At 46.0% G+C, this 20503-nt stretch overlaps 1 protein-coding gene across 8 annotated transcripts in view; it reads left to right on the forward strand.

Moving 5' to 3' along the window:
• The window catches only part of ACACA (acetyl-CoA carboxylase alpha), a 338844-nt gene extending 319337 nt beyond the window's left edge, over nucleotides 1-19507 (forward strand). For all 8 annotated transcript variants that reach the window (XM_053570250.1, XM_053570252.1, XM_053570251.1 and 5 more), the window contains 4 exons: nucleotides 6513-6667; nucleotides 7306-7476; nucleotides 15101-15237; nucleotides 17171-19507. In XM_053570250.1, coding sequence (XP_053426225.1) covers nucleotides 6513-6667; nucleotides 7306-7476; nucleotides 15101-15237; nucleotides 17171-17294 — 587 coding nt within the window. In that variant the 3' untranslated portion in view covers nucleotides 17295-19507. The remainder of the gene's footprint in view (nucleotides 1-6512; nucleotides 6668-7305; nucleotides 7477-15100; nucleotides 15238-17170) is intronic.
• Nucleotides 19508-20503: the final 996 nt, after the last annotated feature.

Here is a 20503-nt window from a genome sequence, read left to right on the forward strand (position 1 = left end):
ACTTGGGACTTAGTACTTGAGGCCAGCCTGAGCAAGAGTGAGACTGCATCTGTACAAAAAGTAGGAAAACTAGCTGGCACCGTGATGGGCACCATAGCCTGGGAGGCAGAGTCAGGAAGATCATTTCAGTTAGGACCTTGAGGTTGCAGTGAGCCATGATGCCACTGCTATCTAACCTGGTCAACAGCGTGAGATGCTATCTCCAAAAAATAAAGAGGCCAGGCCTGGTGGCTCATACTTGTAATCCTAGGACTTTGAGAGGCCAAGGTAGGCAGATTGCCTGGACTCAAGACTTGGAGACCAGCCTGAGCAAAGGGAGACCCTTTTTCTACTAAAAATAGAAAACCCAGCTGGGTGTTGTAGTCCTAGCTACTTGGGAGGCTAAAGCAAAAGGATTGCTCGAACCCTGGAGTTTGAGGTTGCTGTGACCTATGACACCATGGCACTATGCCCAGGTGAATGAGGGTAACTCTGTCTCTAAAATAAATAAATAGATAAAAACAAAAAGCGATACCTCCCCCTCCAAAAAACCCCACAGATGAGATGAAAAGCACTTAAACAGTAAAGGCAAATGGTAACATCTCTATAATATTAGCTCATCTTTGATCAGACTAGGGATAGCTCTTCTATATTTAACTCTTTACATTAAAAACTTTTAATTAGGCTCAGCGCCTGTGGCTCAAGCGGCTAAGGCGCCAGCCACATTCACTGGAACTGGCCAGTTTGAATCCAGCCCGGGCCCGCCAAACAATGACGGCTGCAACCAAAATGTGGCCGGACGTTGTGGTGGGTGCCTATAGTCCCAGCTGCTTGGGAGGTAGAGGCAAGAGAATTGCTTGAGCCCAGGAGTTGGAGGTTGCTATGAGCTGTGATGCTACGGCACTCTACCCAAGACGACAGCTTGAGGCTCTGGCTCAAAAAACAAACAAACAAAAAAAAAAAACCTTTTAATTATAAGGTTGCATTTTTAGGATTTCATGGGGCCTTCTTATTTGGGGTAGAGAGGGATGAGAGCAACTTACTTTTCTTCTCCCATTTCAGCCATTACCTAAAATAGGATTCTAAAAAAGAATGACTTTTCTTCTCTGTAGCATATTCTTAAACATACTCACATGTGTACACACTGACTTACTTTCCTAAAAACCCTGCGGCCCTGCAATCTGGCCAGAAAAGAAAGAAAACCATTTCAAGATATTTAATTGTACAGGGAGCTTACAGGATTGATCGAGAGCTTAGCTTTTTACAATAGTCCAGTGAATAAGAAATGCTCCTGACAAACGATCAATGATAGGATAATCACTCTTTATCCCCCTCCTCATTCTTACCTTCTTTCTTTCAGGAGAACAGGGTTCAGAAGTCAAAAATCTTTATAGACGCCGCTTTTAAATTAAGCAGAAAATAGACATTGACATATTTGTTAATCTCCCCTAAATCATTACCGGGGCTGGCTGCTTTGCTGTACAAGGAGAGAGGGGCCCTCAGTGTGCAACACAAGGGTATAACTAGCTTAAGAACAGCCTTTTATATTTAGAAATAAAATTTTAAAACCCTTCCCCCCCCAAAAAAAAAAAAATAAAGGACACAAATCCTTGGCCTTCTCACGTGCCTTTAAAAACACATCATTCTCTACTTCTTTTTCCTTGCGTTCATGCTTTTTTAAGGTGGTCTTGAACTGTGGTCGAGGCATTACTCAAGGCCTTCAGCAAGGAAGCCTTTGTTGGGAATACCCTTTGGTTTTCCTAGTCTCAGGAGGGCCAGGGCATTATAGGTGTTTATTTTGTTACTCTTTCACAGCTCTGGAATAGCTTGATTGAGTGGGCAAGACCTTTGTTAGCCCAGAAGCCAGCATCCTCTGTCCTTCCAACTTGATAAAGCCAAAGCTTTGTTTCCAGAATACTCTCCTCAGCCTATAGCTCCTCCCTCCTCTGTAGCCAATGCTGGGCCTTGCTCTTAACTCCTCCCTGACAAAACAAATCAGCTTTCCAGCTGGTTTCCCTTCTGTGGCCCCTGCCAGGACACCTGCTTGGCAGCCTCCAGTACTCCTAATGTGGAAGAACTCAGGCTTTGGAAAAAGCCAGATCAAGTATAGATCCTGACTTGGCTGCTTAAGAGCTAGATGCCAATGGACAAGTCTCTTTCCATTTCAGATCCTCAGTTTTATTTTTTGTAAAATAGATACTTTGTAAAGTTAGGTTGTTATAAGGATTAGAGATAATGTACGTGAAGCAACTGGGAAAGCTCTCAGTAACATTGAGGTACTACTCAACTTCACAGTAGCGTTAACAGTGTGAAGTGTGTGGTAACTTCTGAGGTAGATGATCCTAAAAGATTTGAGCCCGGCACACAGTAAATGCTGAGGTGTATATGGTCCACATATACGGATATGTGCATTCAAGTGCAAAATCAGTTGTTACTCAGGGGAGAACATCTAGGGGCCTAGAGCTCTCCCCTGCCATGTCCTTGCTCCAGCAGAGCTGTGATTTCACCTATTGTAGTGTTAGTTCTTGGCTCTCATAGCAACAAAAGAAGCTAAATTTTGTCCTGGTCTTAATTATAGATGGAACTTCAGAGTTGTCAGACAGGATTCTGTCATCATCACTTAGCCTTTTCTGAATTTAAAAGCACACTACTTCTGAAGCACTTGTATTCTGCCCCAAGGAAGCAAATAAGACACCGCGTAACACAGCGTTCAAAAGCTCTGGGAGCCAAACTGCTGCATTTGAGTCCTGGCTCTGTCACTTTCTAGCTTTGACATTCTCAGTGCCTCAGTTTCCTCACCTGTAATATGGGGATATATAAATACAAATACCAATCTCATAAGGTTGTTGTGAAAACTAAATGAGTTACCAGATATAAAGCACTTTATATGGCTGGGCGTGGTGGCTCATGGCTGTAATCCTAGCACTCCAGGAGGCCAAGGTGGGTGGATTGCCTGTGCTCAGGAGTTCGAGACCAGCCTAAGGTAGAGCAAGACCCCCACCTCATCCCTAAAAATAGCTGGGCATTGTGGTGGGTACCTATAGTCCCAGCTACTCGGGAGGCTGAGGCAAGAGAATCGCTTGAACCCAGGAGTTTGGGGTTGCTGTGACCTATGACGCCATGGCACTTTACCGAGGGCAACAGAGTCAGACTCTGTCTCAAAAAATGAATAAATAAAGCTGTGTATTTGAATGGCATCCAGTGCTCTGTAAATATTAGCTTTGATTACTGATTTTATACATTGGATAGCCAAGCAAAAATATTTCCTCCGCTTGCCTAATATTTTTCACTTTCTACTTGATGTAATTTTACAGAATAGGTGTGAGAGTAATACAAAGAACTTCTGGTGCTTTTTTCCCAAATTTACCTATTGTTACTGTCTCGTCCATCGCCTTATCAGTTTTGCATGCCCACATGTGTGTCTGTGTTCATACTCTCTTGTTCCACACGCACATATGTTTTCTTTGAACCACTGAGAGTAATCTACAGATACCACGCTCCTTTACACATAAATACTTAGTGGGTGTTTTCTAAGAACACAGATGTTCCTTCACATAACCATAATACATTTATCAAAATACTGAACTGTAAACATGGATACAATACTGTCTGATCCATGATTTATAGTAAAATTTTATCCAGTTATCCTAATTATGTCCTTTATAGCTTTTTACCTTTTTTTTTTTTGAGACAGAGTCTTACTTTGTCTCCCTGGGTAGAGTGCTGTAGCATCACAGCTCACAGCAACGTCAAACTGGTGGGCTTAAGCGATATTCTTGCCTCAGCCTCCCAAGTAGCTGGGACTACAGGCACCCGCCACAATGCCTGACTATTTTTAGAGACAGGGTCTTGCTCTGGCTCAGGTTGGTCTCAAACTCCTGCACTCAGACAATCCACCTACCTTGGCCTCCCAAGTGTTGGGATTACAGACATAAGCCACTGTGCCCGGCCTCCTTTTTACCTTTATAGACCTAACGACACGTTGCAATTCATGGTCAAGTATTTCAGTCTCCTTTAATCTGGAATAATTCTTCAGCTTCTTTCATGATCTTAACTTTTTTTTTTTTTTTTTGCAGTTTTTGGCTGGGGCAGGTTTGAACCCACCACCTCCGGTATATGGGGCCGGCACTCTACTCCCTGGGCCACAGGTGCCACCCTGATCTTAACATTTTTGAGGAGTACAGACCACTTCTGTAGTATATATCCTCAGTTCAGGTTTGTCTCATAGTTAGATTCAGATTCTGCATTTTGGGCAGGAAGATTGCAGAAGTGGTGCTCAGTTCTTCTCAGGGCGTCTCATCAGTAGACACGTGACCTCTGCCCTATTATTAGTGATGTTACTTCTGATTACTTGTTTAAGGTTGTATTCCCTGACTTAATCCACTATAAAGTTACCATTTTCCCCTTTGTAATTAATAAGTTATTTGTAAGGAGGTAATTTGAGACTATGTGACTATCCTGTTCCTCGTCAAACTTTCACCCACTAGTTCTGGCATCTATTGATGACTCTTGGCAGAATCAATTATGCCGATGGTTGTAAAATAGAGATTTTCTAATTCCATCATTCTTTGTTTATTAATTGCTATTCCACTGGAAGGGACTGTGTTTAATTATTTAATTATTATTATTATTATTTTTTTGAACTGGTGAAGTTTTTATTAAATCCACAGAAGTAAAAACCATTTATCGTGTGGGACTTGGGGATGGAGCCACCAGGGAGTGGGAATCAGGCCACCCAGGGGGTAGGGATGGGGTGACAGGAGATAACAGAATTATTTAATTATTTATATCAAGATGGACTTGTAGATTCTTATTTCATAAATATCCTATCTTCTAAGAAATATCATTATTTATTTTTATGTTCCTTATTCCAGATTTGGCCAGTGGGAACATCTTCACACTGACTCTCGCTTTTTCCTGACATGTTTTTTGAACTTAACATTTTCCCTGTCCAAGCCCTGGAATCGGCTGTGGCTCTAGGGAGTCTGGGTTCCTTTCAGTGGAGAAGCAACAATATTTGCTTTCCTCCCGAGGGTGATCTGAGAAGGGCTCATTTCAAAAGATACCAGCCAGCCCTCGTCCCATCAGTTCTCCAGGCAGACCCCCCTCCCCGCCTCCCTGAATGTCCCCTGCAGCATGGGGCGGGTGCAGCTGTTCACCTGTTCTAGAGGGAAGTCTACTGAAGCGTCTCAGGTTCAGTGTGGCAGATCAGCAGTTGCCCTCCACGTGAGAACCCAGAAAAAAGACAGTCTTTGATGACCTTCATCACAATTTTAAAATAGTGCCAGGCATTAAAAAAAAAAGTAGAGTTAGGCATCCAAAAAACTCATTAAAAAAAAAAAAAAACTGTAGTTACATCCCTATTCTGTTAACATGTGTTTATGTATAATACTTACGGCTCACTTAACAGCCCAAGGCTGTTTATAGCATATGATTCATAGTGGTATAAAAAACAAGGCCTGTTCCTAGACAGGCATGCTTGAAATAGACCTTTCTCTTCCGCATCCCATCACTTGTGCTCATGTATTTATTTGTCAGCTTTGGTGACAAAGCACTTCAGGTTGTCCCCAACACTAGGGGCTGTCACCTATTATTGCTCCTTCAGCTAGACTTACTCCTCCTTGCCAGGCAGACAGCTAAATTTTCAGTATTGATTACAGATCCCATTCTGAGAGTAATTAGGAGGAACAGCATAGCATAGCAGCACCTCCACTGGGCCACTGTTGAGGGGGGGTGCTCCTTCCTTGCTATAAGGAATCCCAAAGTCTCCTGTTGAGTGAGGGTGTCATGTGCTTGTAAGTGCACTGATACAAATCTGGCTTATCTATTGCCTTTCTCTCTTTTCCTCTTCCTTCTCTTTTAGCTCAAGTAGTAGAATACCTTTGTCACTCTGGTCAGGTGTTGGCTTTGGCAGTAGTAGTACAGGTCGGAAACTGGGGCTAATCTGCTGAGCTGACACAGGATGCATGGATTTGGCTCTACTTAAATTAGTTCTACTAATTTGAGGTTAAAAGTATCCAAAACTAAGATGAAGCTGTGAAGTACCGCAGCTTACAGCCTTCGGAGTTATTCAATTGCGGAAACCTGTCGCCTTATGTTCAGCACTCAGGGATGCTCTCCTACCATAGCCCACACTTGGAACAGTCCAGCTGCTCTAATGCTGGTCAGCAGGGGTGGGCATGGTGTCAGCATGCCAGCCCTGGGCTCTTGGGGAGGAAGAAACCCGGCTGGCAGTCAGCAAGGTGGTACATGTTTGCACCTGCTCAGGGAGAGGCCTGGGAACAGAGGATGCCACCACCATTCTCCCACTTGTGACCTTCACAGGGACGAGAGGACATATGGGCTCCCTATGGTAAGGGAGGGACAGGCCTGGCATCTCATAGAGTCCTGTTACTTGGCAAAGAATAGCAAGAACAGGAGGATGATGAACAGGAGGGGTGGGGGGGGAGCATTGAGTTTCCTGGGACTGGCTGCTTCTGTGCAGACACTCCTGGTCACCACACAGTGTGACAGGCAGGTTTATCTTACTGCAGGCACCCCAGAGCTGAGCCTTGCTGAGCGGAAGGATCTGGAGAACAAGTTAAAGGAACGGGAGGAATTCCTAATTCCCATCTACCATCAGGTAGCCGTGCAGTTTGCTGACTTGCATGACACACCAGGCCGGATGCAGGAGAAGGGGGTTATCAATGTAAGTACCATGGCTGCCACTTCTCCTGACTTCTCAGAGACCTGAAGGCAGGTGAGAAGTGTGTGTATCATGCACATAGGCTCACAAGCAGGGAGCTGTTAGGGCCAGATTAAAACAGTTTGCACAGATTAAACCATTTTCAATTTGTCTTGAGGCTTTTCCCTTATATCATTATCCTAACACAAAATATTTAGGTTTTATGGATTCCTCAGGAGGAAGCTGCGTTTTACTGGTGGGAAACTGAGTCACATGTGCCCAAGTGGTCCTCAGTGTGTAGATTACTATAGGGTCAAGGTTTTAGCAGGAGCTAATTCATATTTGATCTGCAAGTTATTTGAGCCATCTGCACAAAACCAGTTCTTCCCTTTCTGGTTACCTGGGAACTCACAGCTCCTTCCTCAGAACATCTTGGCAGGTGTGGGCTCTGCAGTGCTCAGGCCCATGGCTGTGCAGAGTGTTGCAAGTGGCAGGGCGCATGGGCGAGGGTTGGGGGACATCTGGAGATACTGGGAGCTCACTGCCGGCTCTCAGGTCTGTGATGGGCTTGCTTGGAGAATAGGCTTTTATGTCTGTGGGGTTCCCTCCAACACTGAGCAGACATTAGGGCTGTGGTGACTAAGGTTATTCTCTGCATGTAGGACATCCTGGATTGGAAAACATCCCGTACCTTCTTCTACTGGCGACTAAGGCGTCTCCTGCTGGAGGACCTAGTCAAGAAGAAAATCCACAATGCCAACCCTGAGCTGACCAATGGCCAGATCCAGGCCATGCTAAGGCGCTGGTTTGTGGAAGTGGAAGGAACAGTGAAGGTAGGTGGGGCACCCACACAGAGGCCTTCATGGTGTGCTCCCAGCCCTACTCAAGGGTTGTGAGGTTTGTCTAAAAGTCCACATACTCATTTATACTACAGAAAGGCCAGTGCCAAACCTAGCAAAGAAAATAGTCAGAGAGGACACCTGGCCACTCTTTGTGAATGGGGAGGGAGAGTTGGAGACACCTCTGGAGTAAGTGATATCTCAGCAGAGACTTGAAAACAAAGTAGGAATGAACCAGAGGAAAAGGCTGGACTAGACGGTGGGAAGTAGGAGGAATGTTCTAGGCAAAAGAAATAGTATGTTCCAAGGCAGGATGGCAGGAATAGCGTGCAGGCAAGAACACCCTGCACATAGTTCAGAATGCCTCAGAGGTTAGGGGCTAGGTAAGAAGAAGGGGCAGGGCCCGATTGTGCATGGCTGGGGAAGCTGTGTCAAGGAGTTTGGACTCTGTCCTGAGGTCTGTGGGAAGCTACTGACGTATTTTAAGCAGCAAAGTGACATGCCCTCAATTCTATTTTACAAAGACCAGTCAGAGGGCTATGTGGAGGATGAAACTGCAGGAGACGGGAGGAAAAGCCTGAGAGGACATGATAGTAACGTAGGCAGAGGTGCTACAGCTGCAGATGTGATTTCAGATCAGAGCTGGAAGGAAATGTCCGCCCTGAGAGGGCACGTGACTTGGAGCGGTGTCCCCGCTGCTCTTGCCCCAAGGTTGGGGATGGGGCACCAGCCTTTGCACCTAGAACAGTGAACTGTACAGGAGAATCCATGGAAGGGTAGCGAGAAAAACTCGGAAATTTTATTTATCTTTAATTTTACTATGAAGCATTAACTTTTATTAGTTAGAATGTGGATTAAATCATATACATCACATTCATGTTTTATCGAAAAGAGGATGTGCTCAAAATACTTCTATGTATCTTTCTGGGTGGGAATATTGGTGGAGGACTGGGTGGCTGGTGATGGGATGAAGGGTCCTGGCACATGAGGAGGGGCTCCCCAGCCCCTTCCTGGTAAGTGTTGCCTGAAGGCTCTACTGATCATTCTCAGGGAGGAAGGCCAAGATTCACTATCAGTTTTTTTGTTTGTTTTTTTTTGTTTTGTTTTTTGGCCCGGGCTAGGTTTGAACCCGCCACCTCCGGCATATGGGACCGGTGCCCTACTTCTTGAGCTACAGGCGCCGCCCTCGCTATCAGTTTTAAAGCCAGTGAATGGGGATGCTTCTAAGATTCACCTTTGTGTTAAGTTTGCGCAGTTCAACTGAGAAGCTTCTTTGGATGAATATGTCACATGTGCACTGGGGGAGCGCAGTCTTCTCTGACATTTGGTTCAGGTTAAGGTCAGTGTGTGGCATCATAATTGAGTGAGACAATTTTGTTAGTGGCTACTGGCAGTTTCTAGTGGAAGTTGGCATTGAAAGTCACGCGAGTGTAAAATAAAGAGGTTGTTCTCCAGTTGAGAGTGGCCAGCTAGGTAAATGGAGAGTGTGTGTGTGTGTGCGCGCGCACGTGCAGCCAGAGGCTCACGCCGCCTCACTCCCACATTAGTTACTAATGGATGTGCACAGCCTCAGCAGGCGCAAGGAGAAGGGGAAGCATGAAGTGAGGGGACAGGCCCTTCAGTCGCTCCTGGGTGTCCTGCTCCCAGAGGGACAGTGTGTCTGTAGAAATAGGTCCCTGGCATCCCTTATCAATGGAGAGATGGCTGACTGTATGTGTATAGGCTTCTGGTGGAACTCAAGTATAGAAGACAACCTCAGCCCCATAGTGCAGGAAGAGGCTGCCTGAGGCCCTGGGAACTGACCTTCCCAAGAATGGGAGCTATTTCCCTTGCCTCTGTCTACAAAAGGCAGCATTCTCCTGAGCTCATCATCTAAGGAGACAGCCCAGGAGAGAGAGTAAGGATGGTGATCCTATGATGTCAGGGCTGTGGCTTTGAAACTTCCTTCCTTATTGTGCAGTCTCAGCAAGACCTAGTTTAGTGTGGGGTGGGTGATAAAATCTATAGCTCCCTTGAGAGAAGAAAGTGTTGCAATGTTCAAAAGCTGTGTGCCTTAGAAGGGCTGATGTAGACTCTGCTTGGTGTTTGAAATGGCTTAAACCCACCCTTTTCGGAGGCGGGGGAGGTTCTTCAAATAGTGACAGATACTGTGTCGAGTTGTGTCTCTCAAGTGCAAAGACTGAGGAGTCTACACCCTGACTCTGCACCAAGAAGGGACCCGCTAATCCTTATTGTGGTGACTGGTGGGAAAAGACATTTCATAATAAGCATCTGTTAGCCATATGATGTTTTTTTTTTTCCCCAGAGAATTTTTTTTTTTTTTTTTTTATTTTGGCCGGGGCTAGGTTTGAACCCGCCACCTCTGGCATATGGGACCGGTGCCCTACTCCTTGAGCCACAGGCGCCGCCCGAGAATTTGTTTTCTTTTTTTTTTTTTTTTTTGAGAATTTGTTTTCTTAATCTTAATCATGCAAAAAAGATTCTGGAACAGAAAATTGAAGACACCATAATGTTATATAACTGAGCAATGTGATTCTTTTATTCCCCTTAGAGGTATCTGGTACTATGAGTTATGGGGTTCTGTTTGAATCACTGGGACAGTCACATTGTAGGAAACAGTAGAGTTCATGGTTCATAGTTTCACTCCAGGCAGAAACAAAGCATCACTACAGCGCCCTGAAAAAAGAAATAACAAGAACTGTGCTTTAAATTGGGTCATGAGAACATGACATTTGTATCATGGGCATGTTTTCTGTCTTGATTCTTAGATCCGCAGTCTGAAGCATGTGGTCTTCCAAACAGCACCCCCTCAAGCACCAGTAGTAGAAATTGAGATTAGGACTCTGCATGGAACAGTGAGACCATGGGCTTTGAAATCACAAACTTTTGGGATCCCAACTTTGCCACTTACTGGTGTGGCTGTATTATAAGCCTCTATTTCTTCGTGTGTCAAATGGGGATGGTGCTTCTGTCACAGGGTTCAGTGGGTTTTAAGTAACATGGTGCATGGAGCACAATGTCCAGCACATTGTGCTCCTTCCTCAGCACAGCATGTTAAAAGGTAAAAAATAACAAAGATCTTGTTGTGAAGGGGGGTTGGCACCTGAGCGCAGGAGCTGCTCAGTAAATGTTCTTTGATCTGGCTCTGACATACCCACAGCTCTCATTCCAGATTTCCCAGTGAAAGGAATGCTTGTGGGGATGATGGAGGAAAAAACAGTTGATAGGGTCACTTGATTGCCACTGCTCTTAAAGTCTAGCCTCAGGCTACCTATGGGTAGGTCTCATGCCCCAAGTTCTCGTAGAGGGCCAGGAGCTGAGATGAGGTGGCTCTCTGGAGACTGGGGTCCAGTGAGCTGCCCCGGCCACAGGGCCTTTCAATGCTATACTTTAAAGCCTTTGAGACAAATCACAGCACTTCCTGGGCTTCTGTCAGGTAGTTCTTGGCCTTGTAAGAGCAGGTATATTGAAAGTGACTTTCCCAAATCTGCGTATCCTCGGGATATGTGTGCCATCCTACCCCGCCAGGCTATGGGAATCTTAGAACTGGGAGGAACCTCCCCAGCTGGAGGTATCTCCAAAGCAGCCTCCAAGGTGAGTTATTTTAGGGCATGTTAATCAGGGCTCACACTCATCGGGCTATGCCTTCCAGTCACTCCCTGACCCAGCTGAACCATTGTCTAAGGAGGGCTTAACAGCTATCCAATATGTTAGAAATGAAACTTTCAAACAGGTCATTTAGATTTTGTAAGATAGACTAATTACTACATACAATTAGGAAGGCTGAGTAGTGCCTGAGATACTTATCCACTGATGCAGAGACAAAGTGTCCGTTGAACATTTATTGTAGGGCAGGCCATTGTTGTGATGTTTAATTATTGATATTTTATTGATATTAAAATGTTCTGATATGAATGTCAAACAGATGGCATATGGTCCCAGGCCTGTCATGAGGTTAGCAATCCAGCATGTCACACTTGTTTAGAATCCAAACTGGAATACTGGGCATGATCAGCCACATTTTCATTCCGTACCCCCTTTTTTTCTCTTTTAAAGAGACAGAGTCAAGGTGGGTGCGGTGGCTCATGCCTATAATCCTAGCACTGTGGGAGGCTGAGGCAGGTGGATTGCCTGAGCTCAGGCGTTCAAGACCAGCCTGAGCAAGAACAAGACCTTGTCTCTAGAAAATATCCAGGTGTCGTGGCGAGCTCCTATAGTCCTAGCTACTCAGGAGGCTGAGGTAAGATCTCTTGAGCCCACGAATTTGAGGTTGCTGTGAGCTATGATGCCACAGCATTCTACCAAGGGTGACAAAGTGAAACTCTGTCTAAAAAATAATAATAAAATAAAAATAGACAAGATCTCACTGTGTTGTCCGGGCTGGTTTTTAACTCCTGGCCTCCAGTAAGCCTCCTGCCTCAGTCTCCCAAGTAGCTAGGATTATAGGTGTGAGCTACCATATCCAACGTTTTCATAATTTTAAGGAGGGAAATATTTTTTATTGTTAAATCATAGCTGTGTACATTAGTGCAGTCGCCTGTACCCATTCTAAGATGCACCATAGATGTGGCCCCACCAAAACCTCCCACCTCCCTTCCCCTTCCTTGGCCCTTTCCCCATAGTCTTGTGCTATAGTTGGGTAATAGTCTTCATGTGAAAGCTATAATTTAGCTTCATAGTAGGGCTGAGTACATTGGATACTTTTTCTTCCATTCCTGAGATACTTTGCTAAGAAGAATATGTTCCAGCTCCATCCATGTGAACATGTAAGGAGGGAAATATTAATGACTTTTTACCAGAGAATAGGGTTGACCTATCCTGGATGACTGGAACAATGAGTCTTACATCTGATTTTTGGGGTTTTTTTTTTTTTTTTTCTGCAGTTTTGGCTGGGGTCGGGTTAGAACCCACCACCTCCGGTATATGGGGTCGGGGCCAGCGCCCTACTCCTTGAGCCACAGGCACTGCCTTAGTCTTACATCTGTTTTAAGAGGGCAAAGGAGAAACTATAGACTCTATAACCCAGTAGAAGGGAACAAATTATACTAACCTTCCCAGGTCTGCTGAAAAAAAACAGTAGCACTATGAGTATATAAGTTTGTTTATTTTTGCTAAAAATGCAGTTGGTTAGGACTTGTGACCCCTTTGCCTCCCTGGACTATAATCACCACCTTACTAGGGCTCTGGCATGGTGCTTGTCACCCAGCTGTTGTACTCTGAGTAAACAGCAGATGTTTATTTGCAAATGGGGCCCATATTTTAAGCAACTGTAAAACTTGGAATGTATTGCTCTAATCCGGTCTGGGAACTTTTTGAAATATTTAATTTAAACACCTAGGATACTCTGGCTGCAGGAGGCAAAGGCAGAAGGGTTTTCTCTGGAGGGTAGCTGGCTTTCCAGTGTGGTGTCTGAGTGTCGTTAGAGGCAGGCATCTCGTTAGCTAATACATTACACCAATCAAGGAGAGTTATCTTAAGCCACAATTAATCTGCTCCCTGGCATATGTTGATAGGAAAGCATCATGCTGTTTCTTAATTAAAAGCAAACGGATTAAAAATGATTAATAAGAGTATTAAATATTCTCCTAAACTAAAGGCTTTGGGATTTTTGAGTAAATCAAAAAATCTTAGGGTTTTTTTTTTCATTCTGAAATCCAAGAAGCATTCATTGTTTTATTTTTCTTTTCTTACCCCACCCCCGGTCTTCATAAGTAGGAGAATGTGTAGAAGTCCTCAACCCGTGGAGTAGAAATACAAATTACCCATGATGGAAATGGAAATGTCAGAATGTCGGTGGTGAAGAGTCCAGGGGCATTCATCACACGTGGGCAGCGCAGTGAGCTGGGATCCAGGGCTGATCTAAAACCACCACATGTGGGAAGACAGTGTGACCCTCTTCGTAGGGGTTTATGTGGCACATCCTTTTTTGGGGAGCAAAACACTTTCCTGTCTTTTAGCCTTAAGGGATGCCAGTAGCCCTGACCTAGGCACAGAGATATAGAAAGGGCTCCCTCAGGTTTGCACACACCACCCTAACTAAAGACGAGCCTATCTTCTAATCAGAGCTTACAGATAGAGCCGGGCACAGGGGATCTTCATGTGACAGGAATTTGAGACCAGAAAACAAAACGAAACACTACCACCATACAACTGGGTGAATTTGGAGCCAGAAAAAGAAAGCTAGAAAAGGTACACTGTTGATCCCTAATCCTTCAAATGTAAAGGAATCCTTAAGAATTTTTGGGTCACACTTTATGGGGGCAAGACATGATTGCAAGAGGGACTTTGCCTAGCAATTGCAATCAGTGTAACTGGCTTGTTGTACCCTCAATGAATCCCCAACAATAAAAAAAAGAAAGAAAAAAAAAAAAAAAAAAGAATTTTTGGAAATGTAGAAGTCAATGAATGACATATAATCACCAGTCACAGCTAACTGGCCCGTACCTTAGGGGTGGGAGGTGAGAGAGTCTGAAAGGAAACCATTATTTTTAAAGGCATGAAACAGAAAGTTAGAGAGCAGCCCCATGCAGTTTCTTATTGCTTGTTATCTCTGGGTGTGATGAAAACATTCCCTCTGCACCTTTGCAGGCCTGTAGTTAACAGCTGGGGCTTTTGTGCCATTGCTGTACCCAGGTTTCCTACAGCCACATCTCTAGCCTCAAAGCCTCAGAGAGTCCCTAACGCACCCACCTATTAAATTACAGCACCAAACTCATTGTCATTCTGACTTTGACTTCGTTAGTGATAACAGAGAAGGATAGCGCACCTTTAAATGAGTAGCTTTGTGTTTAATTACCCAAACAAAATGACATAAATATGAATGAGCCCTAATGGTGGTACTTGGTTTTCCGGAAACCATTAACAAAACGATTCCTAAATGATTTGTAAAGAAAATGAGAGGAGAAGAGAGCAAGGAGAAGGCTATTAGGCTTCTAACACACTCCTGAATTATTATGTAGTCAACTACCTAGGAAATACTCAGCTAAATGATCTTGAAAAAAAGGCAAGAGGGGTTGTTGAGACTTTCAGGGTTACAGATATCATAACGCCTTTGAAAATTCTCATAGATAATAAAATGGGGGGTAGGTTTCTGACCTGGTGGCTGTACCCTAGTGCCAAGACTTCCATCACATCAGTCCCCCTTCCGTACTTCACTGACAGATGGTGGGAGAATTCCACAACCGGAGGCACAGCCCTGGACCTCATCTGCCAGGCTTTGATGGGACTAGAAACTTATGCTTGAGGAATTAGCTCAGTTCCTCTGAAAGCAAAGCACCAATCAACCACCTTTTCCTTTCAATCATACTTTACTAAAGTAATTTGGGCTTTTAACTGTCTCTCTCAGATCTGTCAAGTTACTGAATTCTCTTAGACTTTGTGGACAGGCAGATGCCCGGAGTCTGGCAGGACAGCATCAGAGCAGGCACACCGGTGGCCTCAGGAGAGCCCAACTGGGGTCCACGGAAGGGCAGGAGGGGGGAAGTCCTGTTTCCAATAAGGGAAAACTGTGACCATTCTGATGTCAAGCAAGCTTTGGGAGTAAGCTTTTCAGATAGTGGTCTGGGTGTCCAGGCCTGGCCTGACCCCTGGTGTCTGACAAGGAGTCATCTGTTTGCAGGCCTATGTTTGGGACAATAACAAGGATCTTGTGGAATGGCTGGAGAAACAGCTGACAGAGGAAGATGGTGTTCGCTCGGTCATAGAGGAAAACATCAAGTGTATCAGCAGAGACTACGTCCTCAAGCAGATCCGCAGGTGAGACCAGCGGCACGGAGCTCCTAGAGAAGTGAGGTTGATTTCTGGAATAAAAAAATTCCAGAACAAATCATGAGCTGATGGCATCTCACAATTGCTGCGGTGGTCTCTTGTTGTCGGAGACTGCTGTGGTTGACCCACAGATACAAATACACCCCTAAGGCACAATTCTTTCTCAGCTACTGCTCCCCAGGGTCCTTAGTAATCTCAGCTCGATGCAGGCTTAGTTCTCTGAGAGGAGAGCTGACTATGCGGCTGCCCCACAAGGGGCAGCTGTATTCTTCTAGAGCAGCAGTTCTCAACCTGTGGGTCGCGACCCCTTTGGGGGTTGAACAAGCCTTTAACAGGGGTCGCCTAAATACATCCTGCATATCAGATATTTATATTACAATTCGTAATAGTAGCAAAATTACAGTTATGAAGTAGCACCAAAAATAATGTTGAGAACCACTGTTCTAGAGGCTTCGGTCTTTTCCCTGGGGTAGGGGCTGGGGACACGGGCATTTTTATAAAGCTTTATTTGGAAACATGCCACTTACAAGTTAAAAAACCAAAAGTAGCACAAAGAAGCCCCGTCCACACCAGTGCCCAGCTGACCCTTCATCTCCATCTCACTCCACGTGCTCACCATTTGTGGGTATGCTCTACCCCCATATCCACTCGTGTGTGCAGTTTTTCCAACCATAGTAAGATGATCCACTCTAGGAAATTTAACATTAAAAACTTTTATCTAAAATCTACCACTTGTAGAACATGCTTTTTTTGAATTTGACCTGCTATTTCCTCATGATTAGAGCCAGGCTCTGTGTTCTGACCAGAATGTTGCATTCCTCCTGGTTGTGGCCCTCCCAGGGTACATCTGGTGGCACACAATGGTCACCTGCCCTCTGGTGTTATTAAACAGTTGTCATCACCTGGTCAAGATGTTGCCTGACTTCTCTAATGTGTAACAACTGATTTTCTCCCAAGTCCATGCAAAAGTCTTGCTCCCGAGATACAATGCCCCTTGGTGATTCCTGCCTGATACAGTCCAGCCTGCCCTCCACAATTCTCATCACCACTCATGCCCTTTTTCTTTTCTTTTTTTTTTTTTTTTTTGAGATAAAAGTCTCATTTTTTTGCCCTCGATAGAGGGCCATGGCATCACAGCTCACAGCAATCTCAAACTCTTGGTCTTAAGTGATCCTCTTGCCTCAGCCTCCCAAGTACCTGGGACTACAGGTGCTCGACACAACACCCAGCTATTTTTTTGGTTGTAGTTGTCATTGCTATTTGGCAGGCCTGGGCTGGATTCGAACCCTGCATCTCCAGTGTATGTGGCTAGCACCCTAGCTGCTGAGCTGCTGAGCTACAGGCACCAAGCCCCACTCCTGCCCTCTATAAGCAAAAGTCCTCCTGATTCATTGATGTATCCATTATTGGTAGACCGGGGTCCTCAAACTGCAGCCCACGGGCCACATGAGGCGGTGTGATTGTTCCCATTTTGTTTTTTTACTTCAAAACAAGATATGTGCAGTGTGCATAGGAATTTGTTCATAGTTTTTTTGTTTAAACTATAGTCCAGCCCTCCAACGGTCTGAGGGACAGTGAATTGGCCCCCTGTTTAAAAAGCTTGAGGACCCCTGACTAACCAATTTCTATTTTTTCCCCTCATTTATTCCTTTCATGCAGCTCTGCTGTCTATGACATGCCTGCCTCCACTGTTTTCAGGGTTTTTAAAAATTCCTTCCTTTCCAACTCAGAAAAATGTTTCAGGTTTATCTTATATGACTTTGGCTGTTGGAGCCATTTTTAATGTAGGAAAATAAATCAGGTGAGGCAGTGACTTAAGTGTCTGCCGTAGCCTGTGCTAGTATCTTTAGTGGACAGTTCTTCAGCCCTGATTTAGACACTTCTGCCACTCTTCTTTACCATCTCTGATCTTTCTCTCCAGCTTGGTCCAGGCCAATCCAGAGGTTGCCATGGATTCCATCGTCCACATGACCCAGCACATCTCCCCCACGCAGAGAGCAGAGGTCATACGGATCCTCTCCACGATGGATTCCCCCTCCACGTAGGAACAGCTTCCTGCCCCTCCCTGCCCTGGCTCTGGTGAAAAGGCCTAGACCTGCCTTTTCTACTGAAACCGCTATAATGAAGGCACAGCAGACCTAGCACTGGAGTCACGTGGCAGTTTGCTTCCCCGCGACTGTTACAGGTTGTGCATGACCTCCTGGGGTACAGGATCACAAAGCCCCCTCCAGCCCACCGGTCACACCTGTCCCGTTCAGTATTTATTACCCTGGCTGTGGCTACCATCGTCTCTCCCTGCACAAGACTGAGAAGGCAATGAAAGGTGCAAGCACGTACCATGAGGTCTTACTGCCCCACAGTATGGCCGTCCCTCCTGTCCCCAGTACGGGACACGTGAGGAGCTGCCAGGCGGTCAGCAGTCCCACTCAGCCCTGGCCCCATGAGCCGCAGCCACAGGCAGCAGGGGAGGGCAGGGGTCTGAGGTCTTAGGGTAATGAACAATGGACTTGAGGCTTCCTCTTCTCCTGACACTCAGCCTGATGCACACTGGGCCCTGGAGAGAAAGGAGAAGCGATTCCCAGTTTCATCATACCAAGCTACCTATTTATGAAGAAAAATTAGAGCATGAAATCTATTGCAAGCTCCGTGACTCAAAAGATAAGGGCAAAACCATGATCCAAGAAGCAAAGAAAGAAAATAGACCAAGCTCTTGTTCTTGATTTAGGGGACCTCAACCTGGGGTAGGATGGAGGGAAAGATGGTTGTTCTACCTCTAGCATCCTGGGCACTGCTGGGACCTGCATGGCCCATGTGTGAGAGGCCCTGGCTGTGCTGCAGCCCAACTTGGCAGAGCAGCAGCCAGAGTGAATAGCCCTTCCTTTTACTGGTAGAAACTGGTTTCTCATGCCACATGGAGAGGGGGCAGGGTGGTCTCTCTTTTTAGGACTCAGGATGTTACTACAAAGCCTGGAGCTTTGATTGTTTCAAGAAATTACTAGTGCCTACCGCATCTCTCCTCCCTTCCCAGGGCGACCCTCCTAGCAGCTGACATTCCTACTCTGGGGTCTTCTTCCCAGAACGTGCGTAGCTGCAACAGGTCTCCCTGCAGCTGCTGAGAGGACCCTGGTGACGGCTCTGCTGTCAGCACCAGGAACTGGCCTTCCCAGAGTGGGGAGGCTTCCAGGAAACAGAATCCACGTGACCTTAAGACTCTCTACAACTCAGTCATGGTGCTGCTGTCTTCCAGGCTTCCTGGTCCCTCTCGGCCAGCAGCAGGGCCTCTTCAGGCATGGTGGAGAGAGCTTATTTTCAACAACCAGTTTATTCAAGAAAAGAGCATACTGAGTCCCCCGTTGGTGTTCCTAAAGCAAGAGTGGCAGGTGATCAGAGCTGGAGTAGCATCCGGTTCCCACAGTTCAACTAATTGCATTTGTCGCTGATGACCAAGGAGGAAATCGCTAAGGCATTCCAGAAGCAGTGGCATGGACATTTGTACCCACTGCAGTTTTGAGCCTTAACCCTGTAGTTCACACCGAGAGTGAGCGCCACCTCCCCCCTTTCTGCAGGAACTGTTTGGACCCGGAGCTGGCTACCCCCAGGGGTCAGAGCCTCCGCCAGTTTGCCCTGGCAAGAGGTAGTGTTGGGCACCTTCAAAAAAGTTCTCAGTCCAAGAAGACACATCCACTGTTGCTGGTTATTTGCCTACCTAGTAAGAAAGAATTGGATTTATTCTGACCAGATTATTTCACTGCACTTTTATGCACTAAACCAAATCCCACATACCTACCGGTGGTATACAGTCCTGCACTCCCAGGAGGCCTGTCTTGGCATTTCTGCAGAGGCAGGGTGGGTGGCAGTTATGTGCCCCCCCTCTCCCCACCAAAGGATGACAGAAGTGAGGGGGTTACCTCCCCACAGCCCATGATGCCTACTCCCCCAACCCCGGAGCTCTGCACACTAGGCCTTACCCTGGCAGGGATTCTTCACATGGAGAAATCAGAAAGAGCCACAGAATGTGAGCGCTCTGATGTGCCCACAGCCCATTACATATGCAAGGTTACTGAGGCAGGAGGAGTAGAAGTGATGTATTGACCAAGTCTTGCTTGAGCTGAGACTGCCACATTTTCTGTTCACTTTGTTCACAAAGCAGCCTTCACTTGTCTCAGAGAGAATTCGATGGACACACACCCCGATGAGCAAGGAGCTTCAAATGCACTCTTTTCACATTTTGTTGAAATAAACCTCCACATTTGTAGAAGAGTCATAGTTTGTCATTTCAATCCATGCCTGGCCACCTCATCTCGTTCCATTTTCAGCTGGGAGTGGGGCTCAGGTGTGGGGTGAGCCCATCTGTGGCCCTGCAGCACCCCTCATCTGACCTGGCACAGGACGGACAGGGCCTGCCCAGTCTACTGCTGCATCAAGGTCAAGTCTTCTAGGCTGTCACACTCTGGGGCACCTGCTCGGAGCTGATAGGGGTGGCCCCCCCACAAGAGAATGAGTTTGGGGCAGGGACAAGAAAGGCCAGGGGAAACTGTTTAGTGAGAATAACAGCTCTCAAGCTTTTGAAGCCCTGAGCTCACAGTCCTTAGGAGCCCCTTTCACAGCAACAGAAAGCTAAGAGTGTTCTGATAACACTTGGGATAAAATCTAAGTGTGGGCCACAGGCTGTCAGAGATTTAGGGGGAGGTTTTAGTTTTCTTTTTTTTTTTTTTTTTTGAGATAGAGTCTCACTGTGTTGCCCTCTGTAGAGTACCATTGTGTCAAAGCTCGCAGCAACCTCAAACTCTTGGGCTTAAATGATTCTCTTGCCTCAGCCTTCCAAGTAGCTGGGATTATAGGTGCCTGCCACAATGGCCGGCCATTTTTTGTTGCAGTTGTCATTGCTGTTTTAGCTGGCCCTGGGCAGGGTTCAAACCCATTACCCTCAGTGTTATGTGGCCAGCACCCTGCCAACTGAACTACGGGCACCAACTTTAGATTTTCTTAATAATTTAGTAACTGAGGGCGGCGCCTGTGGCTCAGTGGGTAGGGCGCCGGCCCCATATACCGAGGATGGCCAGTTCAAACCCAGCCCTGGCCAACCTGCAACAAAAAAATAGCCGGGTGTTATGGTGGGCGCCTGTAGTCCCAGCTACTCAGGAGGCTGAGGCAGGAGTATCGTCTGAGCCCAGGAGTTGGCGGTTGCTGTGAGCAGGTACTCTACTGAGGGCAATTAAGTGAGACTGTCTCTACAAAAAATAATAATAAAATA

The sequence above is a fragment of the Nycticebus coucang genome, chromosome 18, assembly GCF_027406575.1.
Source record: "Nycticebus coucang isolate mNycCou1 chromosome 18, mNycCou1.pri, whole genome shotgun sequence".
In the NCBI taxonomy this organism is placed as follows: Eukaryota; Metazoa; Chordata; class Mammalia; order Primates; family Lorisidae; genus Nycticebus; species Nycticebus coucang.